This window comes from Hyla sarda, chromosome 7 (genome assembly GCF_029499605.1).
Source record: "Hyla sarda isolate aHylSar1 chromosome 7, aHylSar1.hap1, whole genome shotgun sequence".
Lineage (NCBI taxonomy): Eukaryota > Metazoa > Chordata > Amphibia > Anura > Hylidae > Hyla > Hyla sarda.
Window position 1 is genome coordinate 191,459,860 of NC_079195.1, and position 23,194 is coordinate 191,483,053.

Here is a 23,194-nt window from a genome sequence, read left to right on the forward strand (position 1 = left end):
GGATATGATGTGACCAAAAAGCAGCAATTTTCATTTTCGCTGTTCACAATATGGGACCATAAACATATTTTAATATGTTCCTATAAGGGATTATTTATACCTATCTTTTGATTGCTAATACCACTCATTGCTATGCATAGGCATGGCAGTAATCAGTATAATCTGCGATCTACCTCTCTGGTCTACAAGAGCAGGTGAGGATACCTCTGGGCTCCATTTTGTCTCATGGACCTCCATTGTCCCTCGGGAGTTATGAATACTTTATCCACATTCTAAAATCTCTTAAAATCACATAACCACTTTCTTGTTAATGTCCGAAGCTGATCTGCAGATGGTTAAGCCAAATGCCCACCTGAATACTAAAAACTTGCATAGAGCAGTATGAATGGCCATACAATGTGCCTGTACATAGAAGTCTTTGCTGTCTATAAAATGTGGGTCATTTAATAGAAAAATCCAGACAAATCACACACACTATAATGGAAGAACTAAAGAAAAGTTTTAAAATAGAATTAAAATTCATGTTTACTTAAAATTATAGCAAATTACAAAAAATGAATAGAATTAAAATTCATATTTATATTTACAGAGAACACTTTTGGTGATGCCTGATGCACTGAGCTTAAAGGGGTACTCCACTGCTCAGCATTTGAAACAAAATGTTCTGAATGCTTAGAGCCGGCGCCGGGAGCTCATAAGGTCATAGCCCCGCCCCCTCAATGCAAGTCTATGGGAGGGGGCGTAACAGCCGACACGCCCCCTCCCATATACTTGCATTGAGGGGGCAGGGCGTGACGTCATGAGGGGCGGGTCTATGAAGTCACGAGCTCCCGACACCGGCTCTAAGGGTTCGGAACATTTTGTATCCCTTTAAACTATATCAACTGTGAAAGACTAAGGAAATCCTGAAAACATAACCTGTTTGGGGGTATTTGTGCACTGGGCTTTGGAAACACTGCCTTAGAGAATAGCTCTGGGTAACAGAATTATTCTCCTCTGGAGATTTATGGTACATTCATTCAGATTCATTCAGATGCCGGCCTCAATCATATCTTGAGATCCAGGGCCCCTTGACTACCTCTGGCCTGGTTGCCTTTGCCGTAGATCATCAGGACGCTGAACCCAGCTGAGCTGGCTGATTTACAGAACTCCTATAGAGGGAAAGGGGTTATCCAGGATTAGAAAAACAACATTCTTTAAGAAACACTCTTCTCTTCAGTTTGTGTGTGGAATTGCAGCTGAAGTCCACTAAAGTGAATGGAACTGAGTTGTAAAGACAACCTATGGACAGGTGCACATGTGTCTGTGGAAGAAATCAGCTAAGCTTTTTTTTATTATCCTTTATAACGTCTTTTACGTCAGTTGCATAAACAGCGGTGCACCGCACTACTACACTGTTTCTGCAGATCTATCAGACCTTTATTGCATATCCTGTAGATATGTCATAAATACACAGAAGTGAATACCACTTTACATTCACACAAAACTAGTCCGTTGCGGGTTTCCTGTAGCTGAAATGCGGATGTCCAGAAGCAGGATACGTTGATACCCATTGACTTCAATTCCACAGTGGAAAATGCGCAAGGGGAATTTCAGCTGTGTGCAACCTGTTGCGGATTAGTTGTGTATGAACCAATATGATTAAACCACACACAGTTGCCTTGTGGTATTACTGTAGATATACTAAAGCATTATAAAGCACCTACTGAATTCAAATACAACATAGAATATCAGCAGCTTTTCTTCTGGCTTCCAATAGCCATAAACCTCTCTCTCCATTAGCTTCACGTGTCCGATGATTGGTGCAAAGTTTTTAAGGGTTGCATAAAATGTGGTGAGTTTTACACCAGCCACCCACAGCAACATGATCTCCAGATACTCTATCAGTGAGTACTGTGTATCCCTAGGTGTCCCACTCAGTGACTGTTACGTAAACAAAGCCTTTTGGGTGTTCCAACGTGATTTTGTGCTGAATTGGTTTCATGAGAAATTGGAATCTGTAACTATAGGAAAGGTAAAGCAGAACACATCTGTAGGGGATACAATTCAAAATGAAATAGAAAACTGAGTGCATATCATTCCTATAGATTGGAATCTTATCAAATTATAATAATTAAAAGATGAGCTTCCAGGTTTCCTGAAATGTTTGTTTACTTGAAGTTAGCAGTCTTTGCCAATACCTCTGTTATTCCTCCTGAAAATGCATGAATAAGTTGACAATTAGGTGTCGTTATTCATCTTGTCAATACAGGGTGCCCCTACACAGTATGACACTCTCAGCATAGACTGAACAATAAAGGTAGTGAGTTTCAAGGGGCCAACAATTAGGATATCCTCTAGTCAAGAAAGCCCTGTAATGTAAAGCATTGGAATGGAGGGGCACATGACAGAGGGAGACTTGTGGCCAGGAAAGGGTTAAGGTAATTGGGAGTTCAGGGAGTGGGGCTAGGAAAGGGGAGGAGCAAGGAGGAGATATAGGAGAGGTGGAGTAGGGAGGGGGGTCAGTTGGCGCGTGGCCACAGGAGAAGAAGTCTCGCCCACCTGCCCTAGTTTTCTGATTTTTGTTGCAGCAGAGGTAGCAGGATAGGGGCTTGGAGGCCTATATGGACATTGTGGCAGCTGGAAAGGTGGTTTCAGTTAAGGGTGGGGACGGTACCCAGCCTGGTGGAGAATTCCCTGCGGGCATGGGGGCCCCCAGGGAGGGTTGTGGGTCTCCGATAATTGGTGCCCCCGGGCTTGGTGATGCATGGCTGGGGGTAAATAGGAGGCCCCCTTTAAATTAGTGGTGCCTTCAAGTCCTTGTCCTGGGGCAGGTATAAGTTAATGTTTTTCATTTTGTTTGATTGTATGATGTTCATACGGGAGGGGTTAATATTTTGTTAAACAATGTTTAAATTGTTGTGTAAATAAAAGTGGGTTTGCTGTGGCCCTAGTGTAAAACCGCCTGGGTGAGAGAAAATGGTAATTTGGAAAAACACTTACCACAGGCGGTTGTGTGAGCACACAACAATGGTCAGCGTGAGTGAGTGTAGGGCCCGGTCTGCAGCCTCCCAACCAAATGAGCAGTGGCAGGTGAAGACTTCCAGGGAGCGGTGGGTTATAACGGCGTTGACCAGGGATAAGTACGTCAGATGGGTAGAAAAGAAGGATTTATTTAAAACAATGCTTTAAATAAATGTTTTAAATAAATGGTTCTTTTCTACCCATCTTACGCACTCATCCCTGGTCAACGCCGTTCTAACCCACACCTAGACTAAACAAAGTCAAATTGTGTAAAAAAAAACAATTTTCAAAAGGATTGGCAGAGGAACAGCATCATTTAGAATTCTATAAAAAGATGTTCTAGAATTGTTATTTTTGGGGTCAATACAAGTATCTATTACAATGGACATGACAGGTGAGGAACCAAAAGTCTCTTTACAGTCCTAATAGAATTTTGTTTTTTTAAACAATAAAAAAAAAAAAAAACAGTTACTTTCCATCTCTGTGATTCATTCTGGCATCCATTTTGGATGACATCATTCTGAAGTATTAAGGCACATTTGGATGAAATAAAGTTCAACACCTGCATTACCTATAGCTAAAGACTAGTGCCGGTCTTAAATCCCAGGACAGCTACCACTTTCTATGGACCCTACAGGCAATACCGGAAGAACAACATGGGATATGCGGCTCCACACTCCACTCAGTTTGTCTACATCCATTTCATTATGTGCGCTGACTCCGGAGTAAGCAAATCGTTCCCAAAGGAAATCCTTCACTTTTTCTTCCACCTCTGTGAACGAAAGATCCATCTCTAGAGACTGTTCATCCAAGAGTATAGTGAGCACCAGAGCCACATTTTTGAAGGCTGCATTTTCATGATCGCAGTATTTATACAGGATGAGTAAGGAACCAGGGGGTAATGTTTCTAAGCGGTACAATACAGCTGCCCGACTGCCAGACTGAAACCCGGAACTTAGTTCTTCATCTATCTGCATTTTGCTGGTGGCACTATCGAAGTTCGACTTGGATGGTCCATGTACCGTTAACCATTTGGCACTAAGGGAGTCTGCATAGGACTTAGCTAGGCGATGGCTCACACAGTGTAAAGTCTGTTCCCCATCCTGGGCTGCAGTGAGGATTAGGATAGAGGGTGCACTGGGATCAGACATGTTAAGGTGTTCCTGCAGTAGTTTTTCACTTCTAAACCACAGACCTTCATTCTGTCCAGGGAAATCCTTCTTGAGTCTTGCAAATTCTTTAAAAAAAAATTTGAGTACAGAGTCCTGGTGGACTGGAGGCTGTCCCTTACTTGAGAAGACGAAATAGAGTACAAACAAAACCACGGCTGAAACTACTGGACCTAAGACAGGTTAGAAAAAAAAATGTAGATTTTAAATATGACAAGAACCTATTTTAGATTGCTTTATACTACACGGAAAGTGGACACGTCTCTACTTGATGGTGATGGGATCAAAGACCCAAATGATTTAAATGGCTAAAATGAATTTGATGCAGGAGTCCAGCCGAAGCCGAGGGACAGATAGAAAGAAAAAACAGATACTTGTCAGGGTGCCAGCCAGTATTGGACCAAGTAACGGAGATCGCTTAAAGATAGATAAAAACAGCAATTCCTTTATTATATTACAGTCAACACGTTTCGAGGGGTATTTCCCCTCCTTGTCAGTTGACCTGAGGAAGAGGGAAAATGTCCCCCATTGTCTTTAATATAATAAATATAATCACTTTTTCATCTATCTTTGAGTGATCTCGGTTACTTGGTCCACTATTGGCTGACATCCCGACAAGTATCTGGTTTTCTCCATCGGTCCCTCGGCTTCTGCTGGAACTCCTGCACATTACTGCTTCTCCATGCCCAAATTAAGTCACAGTTTGATAAAGGCAGCTTTCAGTTACAGCACCTATCTGTTCCTATTTTTCTTTTACATATAAAAACATTTTTTAGCCCAATTTCTTTATAACTAAATGATGAGGTCTTACACATACCCTGTAATGATTGTCTCTTAGTACCTTTTACCAAATAAAATCACTTACACCACAAGATTGTTGACACATAATTCCTGTGTTGTTCTTCATAGAAAAGGCATAATTGAAAAAATAAAGTTTTCCATCCATCACATGGTGTATGCAACTTGGATACTAGTTGTCTGCTGGGCATTCTAGTTGTCTGCTGCCATACCAATAATGGCCCTAAGTTTTAGTCACTGAAGCCTCCCCAACCCCTACCGGAGTACCCAGGTTACAACTCATGCATCACCCAGAGAACTGCTAAAGGCTTCAGTGATGAAAATCCAGTTATGTTTCTGGTAAAGTAACATCCATGTAACGATTGCCACCTAATGTGCATATGCCAAATGATGGAATGTTCTTTTCTCAGTTATGCCACAAGTATAAAGGGCATAAGTTCTATGTTTAACCTGCTAGAGATCGCCCATACATGTTTTTATGACGGTCAGTAAAGGACTTCTGGACAGGCTGCCGCCGTTTAGTCTCCATACCCCATCTGCAGCCTGGTGACACAATCTCTGTGTGCCGAGTGGGGTTTCCATGGCAGCCAGGGGTCTTATAAAGGCCCCCAGGTCTGCCAAGCATATGCCTGCATAGAGCCGTGCTGACAGGCATCCTACAGTAGTAGTGCATATAAGCAATCAGAAGATTGCTGGTGAAAGTCACAGTAACAGAGCTGCAATGCATTGTCCCGATGATGGGTAAAAAGCAAGCAGGCCAAAAATCCCAACCTTAGGAGCTGCCTCTACGATGTCCATAAACTTTAATAGGACTAATGGACAGGGATTACCCAGATGTAACAACAGGGTGCAACAAATATCGGCGCATCACTACAATCTTATGTCCAAGTGATGTACCTGGGAAGATCACTAACAGGACCACTAAACAAAGTGCAGGTGGTGGATGAGCAGTGGACTGTGCTGCTGCAGCAAGAATACTAAATGTTTCTCACTGTAAAGAGGTTTTCGAAGATTCACTGGATTCAGTTAGAATATGATACTAATTGTAAGACTGGAATATGATAAATAGTACTATATATGTTTTCACTACTTCTAAACCAACGTATCTTTGCAGTAAGATACCATTTACAATCACTCAATCATTCGTTATGTTAAATGTAATTTCTTACCGATAAACCAATGATATCCTGTAGCAGGTTTCTCTTCAATCACTGTTTTAGATGTAGGTGGTTGTTGGAATGCGGCACCTTCTTGGAACCCCTGTCTATGCCTTAGGTACGGAGTTGGATCCAACTCCAATTCTTGCTTTTTAGTGATACTTTCAGTGGTGCTAACCCGTGACACTTGCTCACCAGAATGGTCTGTGGTGCTCCTCTGGGACTTTTGGTTGCCTGATTTGTCTGTTGTGCTTTCTGTTGGCTCTGGCTCTGACTTTTTCTGTGACTTTTCACCAGACTTGTCGGTGGTATCAATGGGGGACTCTTGCTCACCAGAATAGTCTGTAATGGTTGTTGGCGGCACTTGCCTACTAGACTTATATGTTGTGCCTGTTGGTGACTTTTGCTCATCAGAATTGTCTGTGATGCTTATTGGTGGCTCTTGCTCACCAGACTTGTCTGTGGTGCCCATCGGGAAGCCTTGCTCACCAAAACACTCTGTGGAGCCTGTTTGTGGCTTTTCCTCTTCAGACTTCTTGGACGTGGACATCTGTGACCCTGGATCACATGTAGCTCTGTATGAAGCATCTACCTGAGACATTTCCTCACCAACAGGCCAAGACTCAAAAAGATAAAACTTTCTTAGACTGATGTGTCCACAAACAAATTTTTTATTATAGGTGCTCAAACACTGGATTCTATTCAGAAAGAAAAAATATAACATTGTTAGAAAAAAATTTAAATAAAAAGTAGGTTTATATGCAGTTGTGAACATAACCTTACTTGTATTTCATTTAAAATTTTAAAAGTGGTTATTGAATAGAAAAGCAGTGCTAATTTCTTCCAAAAAGAGCACCAGGTTGTGTGTTTGGTATCAGATCTAAACTTCTATTCACTTCAATGGAACTGATTTTCAATACCCCACACAATGTAAAAATCAACCCTGGTTTTCTTATCCTGGATAACCCATTTAAAGCATATCTGTCCAAAATATCTTTATAAGCCTGCATTTACAGAGAGCAGGACCAGAGTGGGACTGTTTGCCAGCAGAACATACATAGGTACTTTCTTTCCCTTAGCTATCTGACCAATAACAGCACAGCCCCTACTTTTTACTGATATGCCATGAAATAGTGTCAGTGAAAGCACAATGGGGGAGATTTATCAAAACCTGTCCACAGGAAAAGTTGCCCAGTTGCCCATATCAACCAATCAGATCGCTTCTTTCATTTTGCAGAAACCTTGTTAAAAATGAAAGAAGCGAGCTGATTGGTTGCTATGAGCAACTGGGCAACTTTTTCTCTGGACAGGTTTTGATAAATCTCCCCCAATGAACTTAACAGGCTGGCAGTGAGATGGGGGATGATGTACAGTAAACCACTACAGATAGCATGTAGAGGGAAAAAGGGGTTACTGAGGCACTGGTTTTGGGTTCTATGTGGGGGTCACCGGAACGGAAGTCCGTGATGTCACGACTCCGCCCCTGTGTGACATCACGCCCCGTCCCCTCAATGCAAATCTATGGGAGGGGACGTGACGGCTGTTATAAAAGTCTTGTGAGACAAGCCGATGTGCAATATGAAAAAAGAAACAAGGAAATATATCCGGAAGGATCTTCCAAAGAAATCGTGAGTCATGTTTCAAATTTATACTCACCTACACAGATTTGGTTAGTTGGCGTGCGGTCAGCATATGTTTGCCCTACACACGTGTATTACGAAGATTGTCTAGTGGAGTCTAATGGAGCTCTATATCCTATGGTCAAACCTCTTATCCAGGAACTCAGTTGTGCTGTAATTATAAGGGTTTCCTATACAACCCCCTAGCAGCAGCTTGCCAGACACTCCAAGGCAATATATGGTTTTTGTTAAGCACCCCTTGTCTTACCACTGCAGGACAAGGTATGCCATTGGGAAATCTGGGTGACAATACCAGTTGAAACTACAATTGTGACCAGGTACATGCATGTGGAGAATTCTGCATAAAGACAAAGGCCTATTTAAAGGAAACACAGCTTTTGAGCTGGAAATAATGGAGACAATAGACAAACATAGATTCATACCTTAAAATATCAGGATTCTTCTCATGGTATATGGTATATACAATGTTATGGATTGTATGCTGGTTGTATGCTGGTTGTATGCTGGTTGTATGCTGGTTGTATGCTGGTTGAACAGGTTTCCAGATTCTGCTGCTTATTTCACTAGAACAGAAAATGAAAGTAATGCATGAAAGACGCGTCAGGACTTCCTGACCTTCAGCCTGGGAGGAATGAGTGGGATGGGTGAAGCACAGCGTCCAAGTAGATCTGCAATAAGTTACATAGCTTAAAGGGGTTCTCCGGTGCTTATACATCTTATCCCCAATCCAAAGTATAGGGGATAAGATGCCTGATCACGGGAGGGGACCCCCGAGATCATGTACGCGGCACCCCGTTTGTAATCCGTGCCTGGAGCGTGCTCGCTCCGGGACTGATTACCGGCGACTGCAGGGCCGGCGGTGTGTGACGTCACGCCTCTGCCTCCGTGTGACGTCACTCTCCGCCCCTCAATGCAAGCCGACGGGAGGGGGCGTGATAGCTCTGCCCTAAGACATCTTATCCCCTATCCAGGACTGCCATGATAAATTTTGGGGCCCCTCACACACCAAGGCCCCATGGCCCCGTGCAGGAGATTGCAGGGGGGGGGTTGATCCCAGCACTTGGACCCCCCCTGCAATCTATACCTATCCTTGGATAGGGGATAAGTTATTTTTCACCAGACTACTCCTTTAACAGAAAAAAATATTTTTTGGTGGGGGTCCGACTGCTGAGACCACGGTTGAAGTGGTTCTCCAGCTGTTGGAAAGCTAAAGCTCCCATCATGTCTGAAGAGCCTCTGGCAATTGGAGTTGTAGTTTTGTAACAGCTGGAGAGACACAGATTGGACACATTACCCATCATCACTGCTGCAGAACTTACAAGTGACCCCCCCCCATCATCACCCCCCCCCCCCCCCGCACCTCTCATCATCCCCATAACCCCCCTGCACCTCTTATCACCCCCATAGCTATCACGCCCCCTCCCGTAGGCTTGCATTGAGGGGCGGTGCGTGATGTCACACGGGGGCGGAGGCGTGATGTCACACGCCGCCCGCCCTGCGGTCGACCATAATCAGACCCGAAGCGAACACGCTCCGGGCACTGATTTCAAACGGGGTGCCACGTGCATGATCCCAGGGGTCCCCAGCGGCGGGACTCCCGCAATCAGGCATCTTATCCCCTATCCAGGGCTGCCATGATAAATTTTAGGGCCCCTTACACAGCTCGAGGCCCCATGGCCCCGTGCAGGAGATCGCAGGGGGGGGATCCCAGCACTTGGACCCCCCCCCTGCAATCTATACCTATCCTTGGATAGGGGATAAGTTATTTTTCACCAGACTACTCCTTTAACAGAAAAAAATTTGGTGGGGTTTTTTGGTGGGGGTCCGACTGCTGAGACCATGGTTAAAGTGGTTCTCCAACTGTTGAAAAGCTAAAGCTCCCATTATGTCTGAAGAGCCTCTGGCAATGGGAGTTGTAGTTTTGTAACAGCTGGAGAGACACAGATTGGACACATTACCCATCATCACTGCAGAACTTACAAGTGACCCCCCCCATCATCCCCCCCCCCCGCACCTCTCATCATCCCCATAACCCCCCTGCACCTTTTATCACCCCCATAAACCCTCCGCACCTCTTATCACCCCCATAACCACCCTGCACCTCTTATCACCCCCATAACACCCCCCCCCCCCCCCCGCACCTCTTATCAACCCCTTAAAGGGGTACTCCGGTGAAAACCTTTTTTCTTTTAAATCAACTGGTGGCAGAAAGTTAAACATATTTGAAAATTACTTCTATAAAAAAATATTAATCCTTCCAGTACTTATTAGCTGCTGAATGCTACAGAGGAAATTCCTTTCTTTTTGGAACACGGATGACATCACGAGCACAGTGCTCTCTGCTGACATCTCTGTCCATTTTAGCAACCATGCATAGCAGATGTATGCTAAGGGCAGCATGGTGGCTCAGTGGTTAGCACTGCTGCCTTGCAGTGCTGGGGACTTGGGTTCAAATCCCACTAAAGACAACAATAAATAAATTATAATAACGTCAGCAGAGAGAACTGTACTCGTGATGTCATCAGAAAGCATTCCAAAAAGAAAAGAATTTCCTCTGTAGTATTCAGCAGCTAATAAGTACAGGAAGGATTAAAGGAGAACTACAGGATTGAAAAATGTATCCCCTATCCTAAGGATAGGGGATAAGTTTCAGATCACGGGGGTCCGACCGCTGGGGCCCCCCCACGATCTCCCGTACAGGGCCCCGGCTGTCTGGTTAGAGAGGGCGTGTTGACCACTGCACGAAGCAGCGGCCGACACGCCCCCTCCATACACTGCTATGGGAGAGCCAGAAATTGCCAAAGGCAGCGCTTCGGCTCTCCCATATCAGTGTATGGAGGGTGTGTGTCAGCTGCCGCCGCCTCATGCGGTGGTCGACACGCGCTCTCTATGCAGAGAGCCGCGGCCCTGTACAGGAGATCGTGGGGGGCCCCAGCAGTCGGACCCCCCGCGATCTGAAACTTATCCCCTATCCTTAGGATAGGGGATAAAATTTTCAATCCCGTAGTTCTCCTCTAAGATTTTTTAATAGAAGTAATTTACAAATATGTTTAACTTTCTGCCACCAGTTGATTTAAAAGAAAAAAGGTTTTCACTGGAGCACCCCTTTAATCACCCCCCCCCTCGACACCTCTCATCACCCACATAACCCCCCTGCACCTCTTATCACCCCCACATAACACCCTCTGCACCTCTTATTACCCACATAACCCCCCCCTGCACCTCTTATCACCCCCCATAACACCCCCCTGCACCTCTTATCACCCCCATAACACCCCCTGCACCTTTTATCACCCCCATAACCCCCCCTACACCTTTCAGCACCTCTATAACTCCCGTACCACTTATCATCCCTATAACACCCCTCCTCTGCACCTTTTATCACCCCCATAACACCCCCTGCACCTCTCATCACCCACCATAACCCCCCCTGCACCTTTCATCACCCCCATAACCCCCCCTACACCTTTCATCACCTCCATAACCCCCCTACACCTCTCATCACCCCCATAACACCCCCTGCACCTCTTATCACCCCCATAACCCCCTGCACCTCTTATCACCCCCATTACCCCCCTGCACTTCTTATCACCCCCATAACACCCCCTGCACCTCTCATCGCCCCCATAACACCCCCCAGCACCTTTTATCACCCCCATAACACCCCCTGCACCTCTCATCACCCCCATAACACCCCCCAGCACCTTTTATCACCTCCATAACCCCCCACACCACTTATCACCCCCATAACACCCCTCCCCTGCACCTCTTATCACCCCCATAACCATTGTAGTCTCCTAACCTGTCCGGCCCTGCCATGATTCTTAAAGGGCCTGCGCCCTAGAAATAGGTAATTTAATAGAAATGTGCGTGCAGTGCCCCCGAACTATGAGGCCCGTTCATAGTCCTGGCAGTCACCCAGTGGTCAGTGATTAAAAAAAAAAAAAAATGTCACGCCCCCTCCCATAGACTTGAGTAGCGGGGGTGGGGCATGACATCATGCGGGGCGGAGTCATGACGTAACGATACTCCGGCCCCGTGTTCGTCACAGGGCAGAATCTGAGCTGGCAGCACGGCGTGCAGCTCCCCAAGGTGGGTGCTGAATGCAAGACTGCGGGGGTCCCCAGCGGCGGGACCCACGAGGTCTGGCATCTAATCCTCTATCCTTTGGATAGGCGATAAGATGTCTTAGTGCTGGAGTACCCTTTTAATGACTGATAGCAGGGGAGAAGACTTGCATAGGTCATGTATATAACCCCACCAACACTTCTAGGAATAGAGGGACTGGTGTATTTAGTAACTCGGCAGAGATTTCAGGATTTCCGGTACAATCCAGACTGGAAAAATAACGTATCACATAGAATTAGTGAAACCTTGTTCACAATACATTGGTGCATAGTGTATGTGTTGTAGAAAGAGTGCAGGGTGTTCCAGGCAGGGAACGCCCCTAAAAACATGGACCTGAACGAGAAAGGACTTTGCCTTTTGAAATGCGTTGTCCAAACATATACAAAGAAATATTTTAAATGCACAGTCCTAGACTTATAGGAGAAGTGCTACCAGCCCTGGTCGGTTTTTAGGAGCATTCCCTGCCAGGAACACCCCGCACTCTTTCTACAACTCTGCATCTTCTACCACTCCAGTACTGATCTGGTACCAGTGGGCCAACCGTTCCCATGAACACTACAACGTTTAAAGAGTACCTGTCATAAAATCATATTTTCTAAACTCACTCAGATTATATTCCCTAACTACTCCTAATACCCCTTCTAAAAAAAAAATTCCGAGCTTTAAAAGAGCTCTGTATCATACATTTCCCCTTGCTCACATTGTGTGAGCTCCCAGTAGGAGAAAGTGGGCGTTCCCCCGCAGGTGCAATGTCACTGAAGCCTGCAAGAGCTGTGCCTCGCCATGCCCCGCACACACTTCCTGAGTTTGGACTTCTGCAAGTCCGGGTGGAGACCACACCAACTGTCTGACTTGCGGCAGGGAACAGAACAGAGCCACCTAGTGGCCGTTCTTTCAATCACATTAAAAACATATAAAAGGTTGAGAATTTTAACAGCAAGTAAATAGCAAAGTGTCTTATAATAACATAAGGAACAATATATTAAAAGTTTTTTGGTGACAGGAAAACTCTAATGCTTTGAACAGTGTTGTGCCTTCTTTTTTTTTTTTTTTAAACTTTATTTATAAATTTTCATATAACACAAACCAGTACAGTTATGCACCTATTAAAGGAGCAGAACCAACAGAACAACAGTAAGGTCCTCAATATATAAAGTATAAAACAAGGAATGGGAGACCACCAATACAATCATAATCATAATACACATATCATAATACACATATCAGAGTGAGATACATCGTGCATACACAATTAGCTAATCTACGACCCTAATTGAGGTCGAACAACTGTCCGTCCACTGGGACAGAGTAGCTATACGGCTATTAGAAGCCCCACACCTCTTCGCTATCAATCCCTCCAACACGAGGTTACTATGCACCTCCGCCAGAATGGCAGGAAGACCCGGCACCTCAGTCGACTTCCACCTCCGAGCAATGTGAGCCCTCACAACTGTCAGAATATGATATAAAATGGTCATATAATGCGGGGGAACTTGTTCTAGGGACAGGAATAGTAGTGCACTCTCTGGGCCCCATGAGAAGGGGCAATCCACTAGGTTGTCCAATAACTTTTTAATTTCGGTCCAAAGAGGTGCAATTAACGGGCAAGTCCACCACACGTGTAGCAAGGTACCACTTTCCCGGTTACATCGCCAACACACTGGGGAGGTGGTAGGGTATATTTTAGCCAGACGAACCGGCGTGTAGTACCATCGGTATAGGAGCTTCCTAGAAGCTTCGAAATGGTTAACACATTTAGAATATTTTTTGTGCATGTCAAAGACAAAGCTCCACTGCTCAGCTGTGAATCTGCGCGCCAGGTCCTCCTCCCATCTGGACTTAAACGTATAGACCATTTCCCCCTCCGCCTCAGTCAAAGCTACATAAGCAAGGGAGATACCCCTAGTAAAGGAGTCCCTGCACAGGAAATGATGTTCATACGCAGTGCGAGGCCGAGAGCTATCCCAAGGGAGGGATCTCAAAAAATGTCTAAGCCTCAAATATTTGTAAAAGTCTTTCTGTGATATAGAGAACATGCGTACAATATCAGTGAAAGGCATCAACCCATTAGCATCGCTAATCAATGCCACAGTGAGGATGCCCGCATCTATCCAGGGCTTAAAATCTATATCTAGAATATAGTCTCCTATAGCAGCTAAAGGGATATCCTTCACTCTAGGTGGACAAAGACTTTTAATTCGCGCCACCTTACTCCACAACCTGATAGCAGCCGCAATAGTAGAGAAAGGAGAAGAGGGAGCAAAGGTAGGGTTAAAGCGCAATGCCCAGAGAAAGTTATTAAAATTAGAAACATTGAGGACAGCAGCTTCAATATCTACCCACAGGGGGGGAGCGTCCTGCCACCACCATTTTTTAAGCTGATCGAGTAGAACAGCGTGATAGTACATTTTAAGGTTTGGCACCCCCATACCCCCCTCATGCACAGGGCGATACAATATATTCGCACCAACCCTAGGGTGCTTACCATCCCAAATAAATTGTAAGAGCATTCTCTGTAGTTGTGAGAGGAAGGAGGCGGGCACTATCATCGGCAGGCATCTAAAAAAATATAAAATTTTAGGGAGCAGCATCATCTTAGCAGTGGCAACACGTCCCGCCCATGAGACAGGAAGCTTGGAGAAGTTATCAATTTCTTTGGTAAGCTGGGACCGCACAACAGCAAAATTAGAAGCAATTGTCTTATCAGGCAACGCAGGAAGGACTATGCCTAGGTAAGGAATCTGGTCAGTGACCCATTGAAAGGGATATTTAGCTTGTAGCACTCTCTGTTGCTCAGTGGGTATCTGCAATGGTAAGATACACGACTTTGTGGGGTTAATCTTATAAAAGCTAACTCGGCTAAAGGCATCAATAATGTCCATAACTGGGCCTAAAGAGCTCAGGGGGTTGGAGAGACTAATGATAACATCGTCGGCAAACAAGCCAATCCTGTGGTCTACTTTACCTATTTGAATGCCCGCAATGTCTGGGGATTCCCTGATGGATTGAGCAAGCGGCTCCATAACTAAGGTAAATATAAGGGGGGATAGTGGGCACCCCTGTCTTGTCCCATTGCTAAGTGAGAAACTATTAGAAAGGGTACCCATCGTGTAAATTCTAGCAGATGGGAGCGTATATAGTGCCATAATGGCGGATTCCAAAGAGTGGGGAAAACCAAACTTACGCAGCACACTTCGCAAATATCCCCAGTGCACTCGATCGAACGCCTTCTCCGCATCAAGGGATAGCAAGAGAGAAGGCGTCCGATCGGAATGCGCTTTTGTGATGATGTCGAGAAAGCGTCTCGTACCATCCACCGTTTGACGACCCTTGACGAAGCCAACCTGGTCCCTGTGAATTAGGTCTGGCAAAACCCTATTCAACCTAGCAGCAAGAGCCAGGGCATACAATTTAATATCACTATTTAGGAGAGAAATTGGTCTGTAATTTAGGGTAGAGTCCAGTGGCTTACCAGGTTTAGGTATGGTAATGACCAGAGCATCCAACATCTCCTTAGGGGGCACACCGTTCTCCTTAATACGGTTAAAGGCTCTGGTCAAAAAGGGAGCTACGGAAGGGCCAAATCGCTTATAGAATTCATTTGTAATACCATCAGGGCCAGGTGACTTCGAGGGCTTGAGGGAACGCACATATTCAAGAATTTCTTCTGTGGAGAAGGGAGAGCAAAGATCAGATGCTTGGTCCGCGGACAGAGAGGGGAGGGACATAGAGGACAGAAAAGAAGAGATAACTGCTTCATCAGGCTGTGGAGTAGTAATGTCATGTTGAAGATTGTATAATTTGCTATAAAAATCTGCAAAACAATTGGCTATACTTTGAGGGTCAGTAACTATAGAACCATCAGATTTAGTAAGGAAGGGGATTCTCCCCTTATCCTGACGTTTTTTAAGTTGTTTAGCCAGTATAGAGCCAGATCTATTACCCTGCCAATACCATGTCATTTTGAGCCTTCTCAGTGCCATCTCATAGCTGTGTAAAGAGAGGGAGTGTAAGGTAGCACTAACCTGAGAAATTTCTCCCACTAGTGATGGAGAGTACGAGGTCTTATTGCGCCTATGTAATTCTGCAAGGCGTTGTTGGAGTTCTAGTGTTTTGGTCTGGCGGAGCTTCCTGTCATAGGCTGTTTGGCTAATAAAGTGGCCCCTAATTGTAGCCTTAAACGCACACCAAAGCATGGGGTCTGTGACATCACCAGTATCATTAATGCGGAAGTAGGCATCAACCGCCAACTTGGTCGCTTCAGAGTATTCAGGATTATGGAGTATTAGTGGGTTAAGTCTCCAAATATAGGTCGGGCGGGGGCTATGCGATTCTTTAATGGTTACGCTTATGGGGGAATGGTCCGACCATTCTATGGGCATAATTTGGGCCTCTGAAACCAATGATAGGAGAGAGTGGGAGGTAAGGGCGTAATCTATTCTGGTGTATATCTTATGCACATGAGAAAAGAAGGTGAAGTCCCTTTCCGTGGGGTGGGATATACGCCAAACATCATATAGGTCATTTTGGGACACACTAGTGAAGAAACCTGTGGGTTCTTTTTTCAAACTGGGCGAAGTAGAATCTACACTAGGCCACATGGTCATATTAAAATCTCCTAGCAGTAGGCAGTGTCCCCTTCTCAAGGACTCCAATTTGCGCAAGAATGCCCTGAGGAAGGTACACTGTTTCGCATTAGGCGCATATAAGGAGCCTAAGGTATATTGAACATTGTTTAGTAAGCACACAATAATTATAAAACGACCTCTATCATCTATCACAGAGTGCTGGACAGTAACCGTCAGGGTGTTCTTAAATGCAATCGCCACTCCTCCCTTCTTGTGAACAGCATGCGCTTGATAGATATGTGGATATCTCTTATTTTGGAGTCTATGGGCATCTAGGGCTAATAAATGGGATTCTTGTATACAGAGGATATCGGCCGCCAGGCGTCTAGCCTCCCTCCACACCAGAGACCTTTTATACGGTGAGTTAAGACCCCGCACATTCATAGACACAACCTTAATAACCATAATTAAAGTATACATCAACGCAAAGCAGAACCATTAGCACAGTAAACTGAAAAGGAGCAGGTACTCCCGTCGAAGAGGATACATCTACACTTAGCAGCTCGCAAGAGGAGCCTCTCATATCCATTATCAGAGAAAGTAAGTGATGGAGGACCAACGGGACAGAAAACAAGTAAACAGAACGAACAACAAAGAACAGATAAATTGAGCAAGCAGTAGTAAAGACCATGTGGTAGGTCTTAATGGGGGTAGATAAGTACATTCGACTGCAGTTAGGCCGAATGTTTAAACATTCAGGAAAAGTATCCAGAGCACTAAGAGGATAAGTAACCCAAAAGATGGGGAAGGATACCCCAGTCGCAGGCCAGTGAGACAAGTCGGACAGGCCTGTCTAAAGGCAGAGGAACAGTTCATGTCTTGATTTTTTTCTTGCGGTGGGAGACAACCTTCCATTCCTCAGCTATCTTTGCAGCATGTGGTATGTCCAGGGACCTCTGAGCAGTCAGATCAACAGGCAAGTTCCATTCCGCACACAGTTGCAAAAGGGTCTCCGGGGAAGAGACCACATGTTTGGACCCCTTATTGGTGATAATCACTTTCACAGGGAATCCCCATTTATAAGGGATCCCTTTTTCTCTGAGAGCTTTAGTCCCTGCACTGAACTCACGTCTCCTGGCTAGAGTGGCAGCAGATAGATCCGTGTAAAGTTGGAGTCCCGAATACCCATCTGGTAGGGAGGGTGAGGAGCGCGCCACCAACATCAATTGCTCCTTAATATGGTAAAAGTGAAGGCGCAGAATCACATCTCTTGGTGTAGCAGCAGGTAGGGTTTTGGGCTTAGGGAGCCTGTGGACTCTGTCCATTAGCAGATCTAAGGTGGAAGCCTGAGGCAGCAACAATGCAAAATAATCCGTTAGGAAGGTGTTGAGGTCCTCCGTTTTCACAGACTCCGGCACCCCTCTCACCCTTAAATTGTTTCGGCGAGACCTGTCCTCCATATCAGCTATCTTAAGTTGAAGAGCGGCAACCTCATCCTCCAGGCCATTAGCTAGGTCCACTACTTCATTATGAGAAGAGGTGAGTTCCGCCATCTTGTTCTCAATGTGCGATGTGCGGTGTCCAAGAGAGGAGATCTCATGCTGTATATTGGACACGGCTGCCTTAATGTCACCCTGAATGGAGGTATGTAACTCAGCGAGAAGCGCCCTCATAATAGGTTCAGTTAGGGGCGCCGACGAAGAGCTCCCATCAGGGCCTCCTGGGCCTCTAGTATGCAGGGTCCCCGCTCCCAGTGGCTTGGAGGAGATCGGGGAAAACGGTACCTGCGGGTCCTGCTGCACCGAAGGCGACCAGCCTGTCAGGAGAATCGGAGGAGTTGAAGGAGAAGCCTCCAGGGCGCAGCCCGTCTGAGAGGATAAAGACGCTGGTGAGGCACTTCCAGTAGCCGGAGACGCTGATCCGCACAGAGCCGCGCCATCATGTGAGGCCTCTGCAGCAGGAAAGAACGCCGTGAGCTTCAGTGGGCTCTTTTTCCCTCGCCTCCGGGTCATCATCAGGTGCCCCGATAGTTCAGGTACCGGTGGGCACAATTGCCGTAGCGATATGCTCAGGATCAATGCTGTTTAGCCGCTATTAGGCCTGGGCTGCAGCGGAGCACAAGGTTTATGCGACCGCCGCCATGCACTGCAGGACACGCCCCCAGTGTTGTGCCTTCTAGCACAACATACAAAGGTGAGCATACCTATTGCTCCACATTCTACTATACGCCTGCCAATGGCAATGACACTATAGGGGGCCATTGCTGTTTTCCTTTTCTACGCTTCTACACATAGTGTATGTGTGGCATATATCGCAATTGCTAGTGATCTCTGATGCCGCTCACTGGCAGCACGTGTCAGCTGCTAATGGCAGTCAGCACCTGCTGTGTTTGGAGTAGGCTCACCTCATAAGCCTGACCAATACTTTCCCACTTGACCATGATGTACAAATATATGCCATGGATTGAAAAAAGGGTTAAAGGGTACCTCTCATCAAATAAACTTTTGATATATTTTAGATTAATGAATGTTGAATAACTTTCCAATAGCATGTTAATGAAAAATATTCTTCTTTCTATTGTATTTTTCCCGATCAGTCCTGGGAGCAAGCATTTCTGACTCATGCTGGAGTCCTAAACACTCAGAGCTTGTTTGGCTGTGAACAAAGCAGGCGGGCAGCTGTGAGTGTTCTCCTTTGTGAACAAAGCAGACTGGCAGCTCGTAGTGTTTAGGACTCCAGCATGAGTCTGAAATGCTTGCTGCCAGGACTGGTAGGGAGACCCCTAGTGGTCATTTCTTCAAAGTGGAAAATCAAATAGAAAGAAGCATATTTTTTAATAACATGCAATTGTAAAGTTATTCTGCATACATTAATCTATAATATATCAAAAGTTTTTTTTTAAGAGAGGTACCCTTTAAAGGGCTAGACATATAAAGACAACCCCAGGTCCTCTGTCCAGAACTCCCCCTCTGTAAGCCAGAACAAAAAGAAGATCTGTATGAGTGGTTTCTGTTCATGCAGTAATTCTTCAGGAGAACCTGGGATAATCAGCTTAGAAAACCCCTTTAGGGTGTGTTCACACGTGCATATTTTTGCTGCAGATTTGCTGCTGCAGATTTGCTGCTGCAGATTTTGCTGCACATTGACTTCAATGGGGAGCAAAATCTCTTGAAGCAAATCTGCAGCAGAAAATACGCATGTGTGAACGCACCCTTAAAGGGGTAATCCAGTGCTTCAGAACTTATCCCCTATCCACAAGATAGGGGATAAACATCTAATCACAGAGGGTCTGACTGGACACGGAAAGACAGGGCCCTCTTGTCCACACCTCTTGTCCACAATCTCACACTTAGCATGTCGGCTATTAACGCCAGCCCCCAGCTACAGGAATCAGCTGGGGGCCGGCCGGTATGACACGGCTCGAGTCGGGAGCCGTCTCATCCTTAGACGGCAACCGGTTAAACAACTTAACGGTCACCCTAGAAAAGATAGGAAATTATTTGACAATAGGGACATATTAGCATCACAGGTGTCTCCCAACTTGTAATATGTGAGTCGCCTATTTATAGGGTGGGAAGTGGTTACTGTGCAGTTTGGTATTTCGGCAAGTACCATTGAACATGGACCACAGAAAGCCAAGGAGAGAGTTGTCTCAGGAGATTAGAAAGAAAATGACAGACAAGCATGTTAAAGGTAAAGGCCATAAGACCATCTCCAAGCAGCTTGATGTTCACGTGACTACAGTTCCACAAATTTGATGCCAAATCGAAGCGACAGATAATAAGAATGGTGACCAAAGAGCCCAGAACAATTTCCACAGACATTAAAGGTGATTTCATGGTCAAAGTAAATCAGTGTAAGATCACACCATTTGGTGCTGTTTTAGCTAAGGTGGAATTAAGGGGCTACTCCACCCCTAGACATCTTATTCCCTTTCTAAAGTATAGGGGATAAGATGTCTGATCGCGGGGGTCCGGCCACTGGGACCACCCCGCAATCTCCGTGCAGCACCTGGTGTTCTGAGCATTATGTTCAAAATGCTTGGTGCAAGCGGCCATGGTCGTGACGCCACGCCCCCTCTATTCATGTCTATAGGAGGGGGCGCGATGGCTGCCACACCCCCTCCCATGGACATGAATAGAGGGGGCATGGTATGTCGTCACAAGGGGGTGTGGCGTGCCGACCACGGCCACCCACACCAAGCATTCTAAACATAATGTTCAGAACGCCAAGTGCTGCAATGAGTGGGGGGGGGGGGGGGGGGGTTCACAGAGGCCGGACCTGTGAGTAGACATCTTATCTCCTGTCCTTTGGATAGGTGATAAGATGACTAGGGTCGGAGTACCCCTTTAAGGGAAAACAACTAAGGAGGACACCACTGTTTAAAGAAGATCATAAAAAAAGTTAGACTGGAATATGCCAAAATGCTTATTGAGGAGCCACAATGCTTCTGGGTAAATGTCTTTGGACAGATAAGACAAAACTTGGGCTTTATGGCAAGTAACATCAGTCACATACACAAAAATGAAGCATACAAAGAAAAGAACAATCTACCTCGGCTCGGTTATGTTTTGGGGCCTCTTCGCTGCACCTGGAACAGGGTGTCTTGAATCTGTACAGGGAACAATGAAATCTCAAGACTATTAAGGTTGCCCAGTGTCAGGAAGATTGGTCTAAGTCACAGGTAATGGATCCTCCAACAGGATAATGACCCAAAAACACAGATATTAAAAGGATTCTTACAAATTATATCAAATTTTTAGAGCCTTATTTCAATAAGCATTTTGGGTTTTTCCATTTTGAACAAAAGAGTGCTAACAATTTTGTCCACATCTGTATATATTATAACCTGCAACCCATACCATCAAACATTTCAGAAAAGAAAACTGTATGCTCTTATGCTATCCATGGCACAGTGGCAAATGTCCCTGCCATCTCCTAAGTGGTTTATGAACATGGCGCACATTTTCTAGGGATGCTCCAATGTTTTTTTTTTATGTGCTTACCAATTAAAATGTTTATGCCATGATCCAGTCTGGACTGCTACCCCCATCATTCCCTGTTACATAGCAGTCACATCTCTCTATCTGCCCCTCCATCTGCTTATTGGTCCCATCACTGGACTTCAGATGATTGGAAGGGAGGCAGCAAATGTCCAGTATTGGCACCAATACTGGTGTTGGTGCATCAGTAAAATATTCCAGTTTTTTGGGACTAAGCAAGACACAGGAGCACTGTTCCTGCCTCATGACCCCCCCCCCCCCAATAAGTGCTTAATGATGTGCCCCACTTCTTGCCTGCTTCATGTGTCCTTTTTAGTTCCCACTGCTGGTTCCCCAAAGGGTCTATTCACACGGCAGAATTTCCTCATGCGGAATTCTACCTCAAATTAAAGCCCAATAGACTTCTATGGGATTCTGCACTCCCATTCACACTTCTGAATTTACGCATGCGGATTCCGCAAAAAATCTGCAGAAGCCAGAGACCACCCAAATGAATGCGGAAGCAGAATTGGTGCGGATGTGCAGAAATTCTGCCGTGTGAGTAGACCCTAACACTGCTACAGGATCATTTTGCTACAATGTAATTTTTTTCATAATGAGTTGTTCATGCGGTTGTCTGTACTTTTCCACTACACGATTTCTTCACCTTCTTCTGTTTTAATAGATAATAATTTACTGCATAAAAGCAACATTACTCTTTTGATGTGGCTGCCGTATCTGGTCAACCAACTTAAATATTTAAAATAAAGCGTCAGATCCAAAATCCAAATTTTTTTTTTAAATATATCACTCAGTACCTAATCCTGACCATGTACATCTAATTTTTATGTGTCTAGCACCTTTATTTATTTATTACACTTTTAATTTAGCTCACTAGTCTGAATTCCTCTCAAATGGAGGGGGTGTGGCCTCACTGTGCAGGTCTCCGCCCCCTCCCTCAGTATGCTGTCTGCTCACATCTTCCCTAGCATTAGCAAACAACAACTCCCAGCTTGTCCTCACTGACAGTAGCGGGACACAAGCTGACAGTGGGAGGATTTTTCCTCCAGCTTCTGAGCCCTGCGCTCACAGCTGTCAATCAAGGAAGTGTGTCCATGACATAGGTGATGACGCATGGACACAGCAGGACTAGTATGTGTCCAAGCAGGCAGGGGGGACAGTTGTTTCACTGGCTTTTTCTGAAAATTTTCTAATGAAAGCAATTGCAAAACCTATTGGTTATACATGCTTTACAACATATCAAAAGTTTTTGTATCTGACAGTGCCCATTTAAATTTTTTTACTGCAAGTGCAACTTTCTGCACCTCCAAGTGGGGAATTGGCGGCAGGTCAGGAGGTTTCTCCCCCAGCCTGGCTATAGTAAAAAATAAAGAAAAAGTTTTCATGTCTGTTACCTGAAACAATAACTCTAATACAAATTTATTGTCCAAGTTATCCACAGTGTATCATATACAATAACAACCAAACTGCATATAGGTAACAGAGCATAAGGCTATGTTCAGACCTCGGAATGTCCACACAGAAAATCTCGACACCGGCATAATATGCTGGTGCTAGGACCTCACAGGAATGCACCGTCTCAGAGTCCACAGAAAGAATGAACAGGTACATTGTTTTTGTGGACACGCAAATCGGAATTTCTGTTCTGGAAACATCCTGTATGGAAATTCAAGGGGACTCTGCTGCAGCGAAGTCTCCAAGTGGAATTCCACACGAAAATTGTGATTG

At 45.2% G+C, this 23,194-nt stretch overlaps 1 protein-coding gene across 1 annotated transcript; it reads right to left on the bottom strand.

The window, feature by feature from the left end:
- Window positions 1–813: 813 nt before the first annotated feature.
- On the bottom strand, window positions 814–21,071 carry LOC130282945 (torsin-1A-interacting protein 2-like). Its single transcript, XM_056531947.1, has 4 exons — window positions 21,018–21,071; window positions 8,190–8,330; window positions 6,140–6,825; window positions 814–4,345 (listed from the first exon to the last, which is right to left on the bottom strand). Exons 3-4 carry the CDS (start codon window positions 6,726–6,728, stop codon window positions 3,600–3,602), a joined length of 1,335 nt encoding a protein of 444 aa, XP_056387922.1. The 5' UTR covers window positions 6,729–6,825; window positions 8,190–8,330; window positions 21,018–21,071; the 3' UTR covers window positions 814–3,599.
- Between the last annotated feature and the right edge of the window lie 2,123 nt (window positions 21,072–23,194).

Coding starts and splice junctions, on each gene's coding strand:
- LOC130282945 (XM_056531947.1), bottom strand. CDS start 6,728: ATGTCTCAGGTAGATGCTTCATACAGAGCTACATGTGATCCAGGGTCA. Junction 4,346..6,139: donor AGGATATCATTGGTTTATCG/GTAAGAAATTAC, acceptor AACCTGTCTTAG/GTCCAGTAGTTTCAGCCGTG.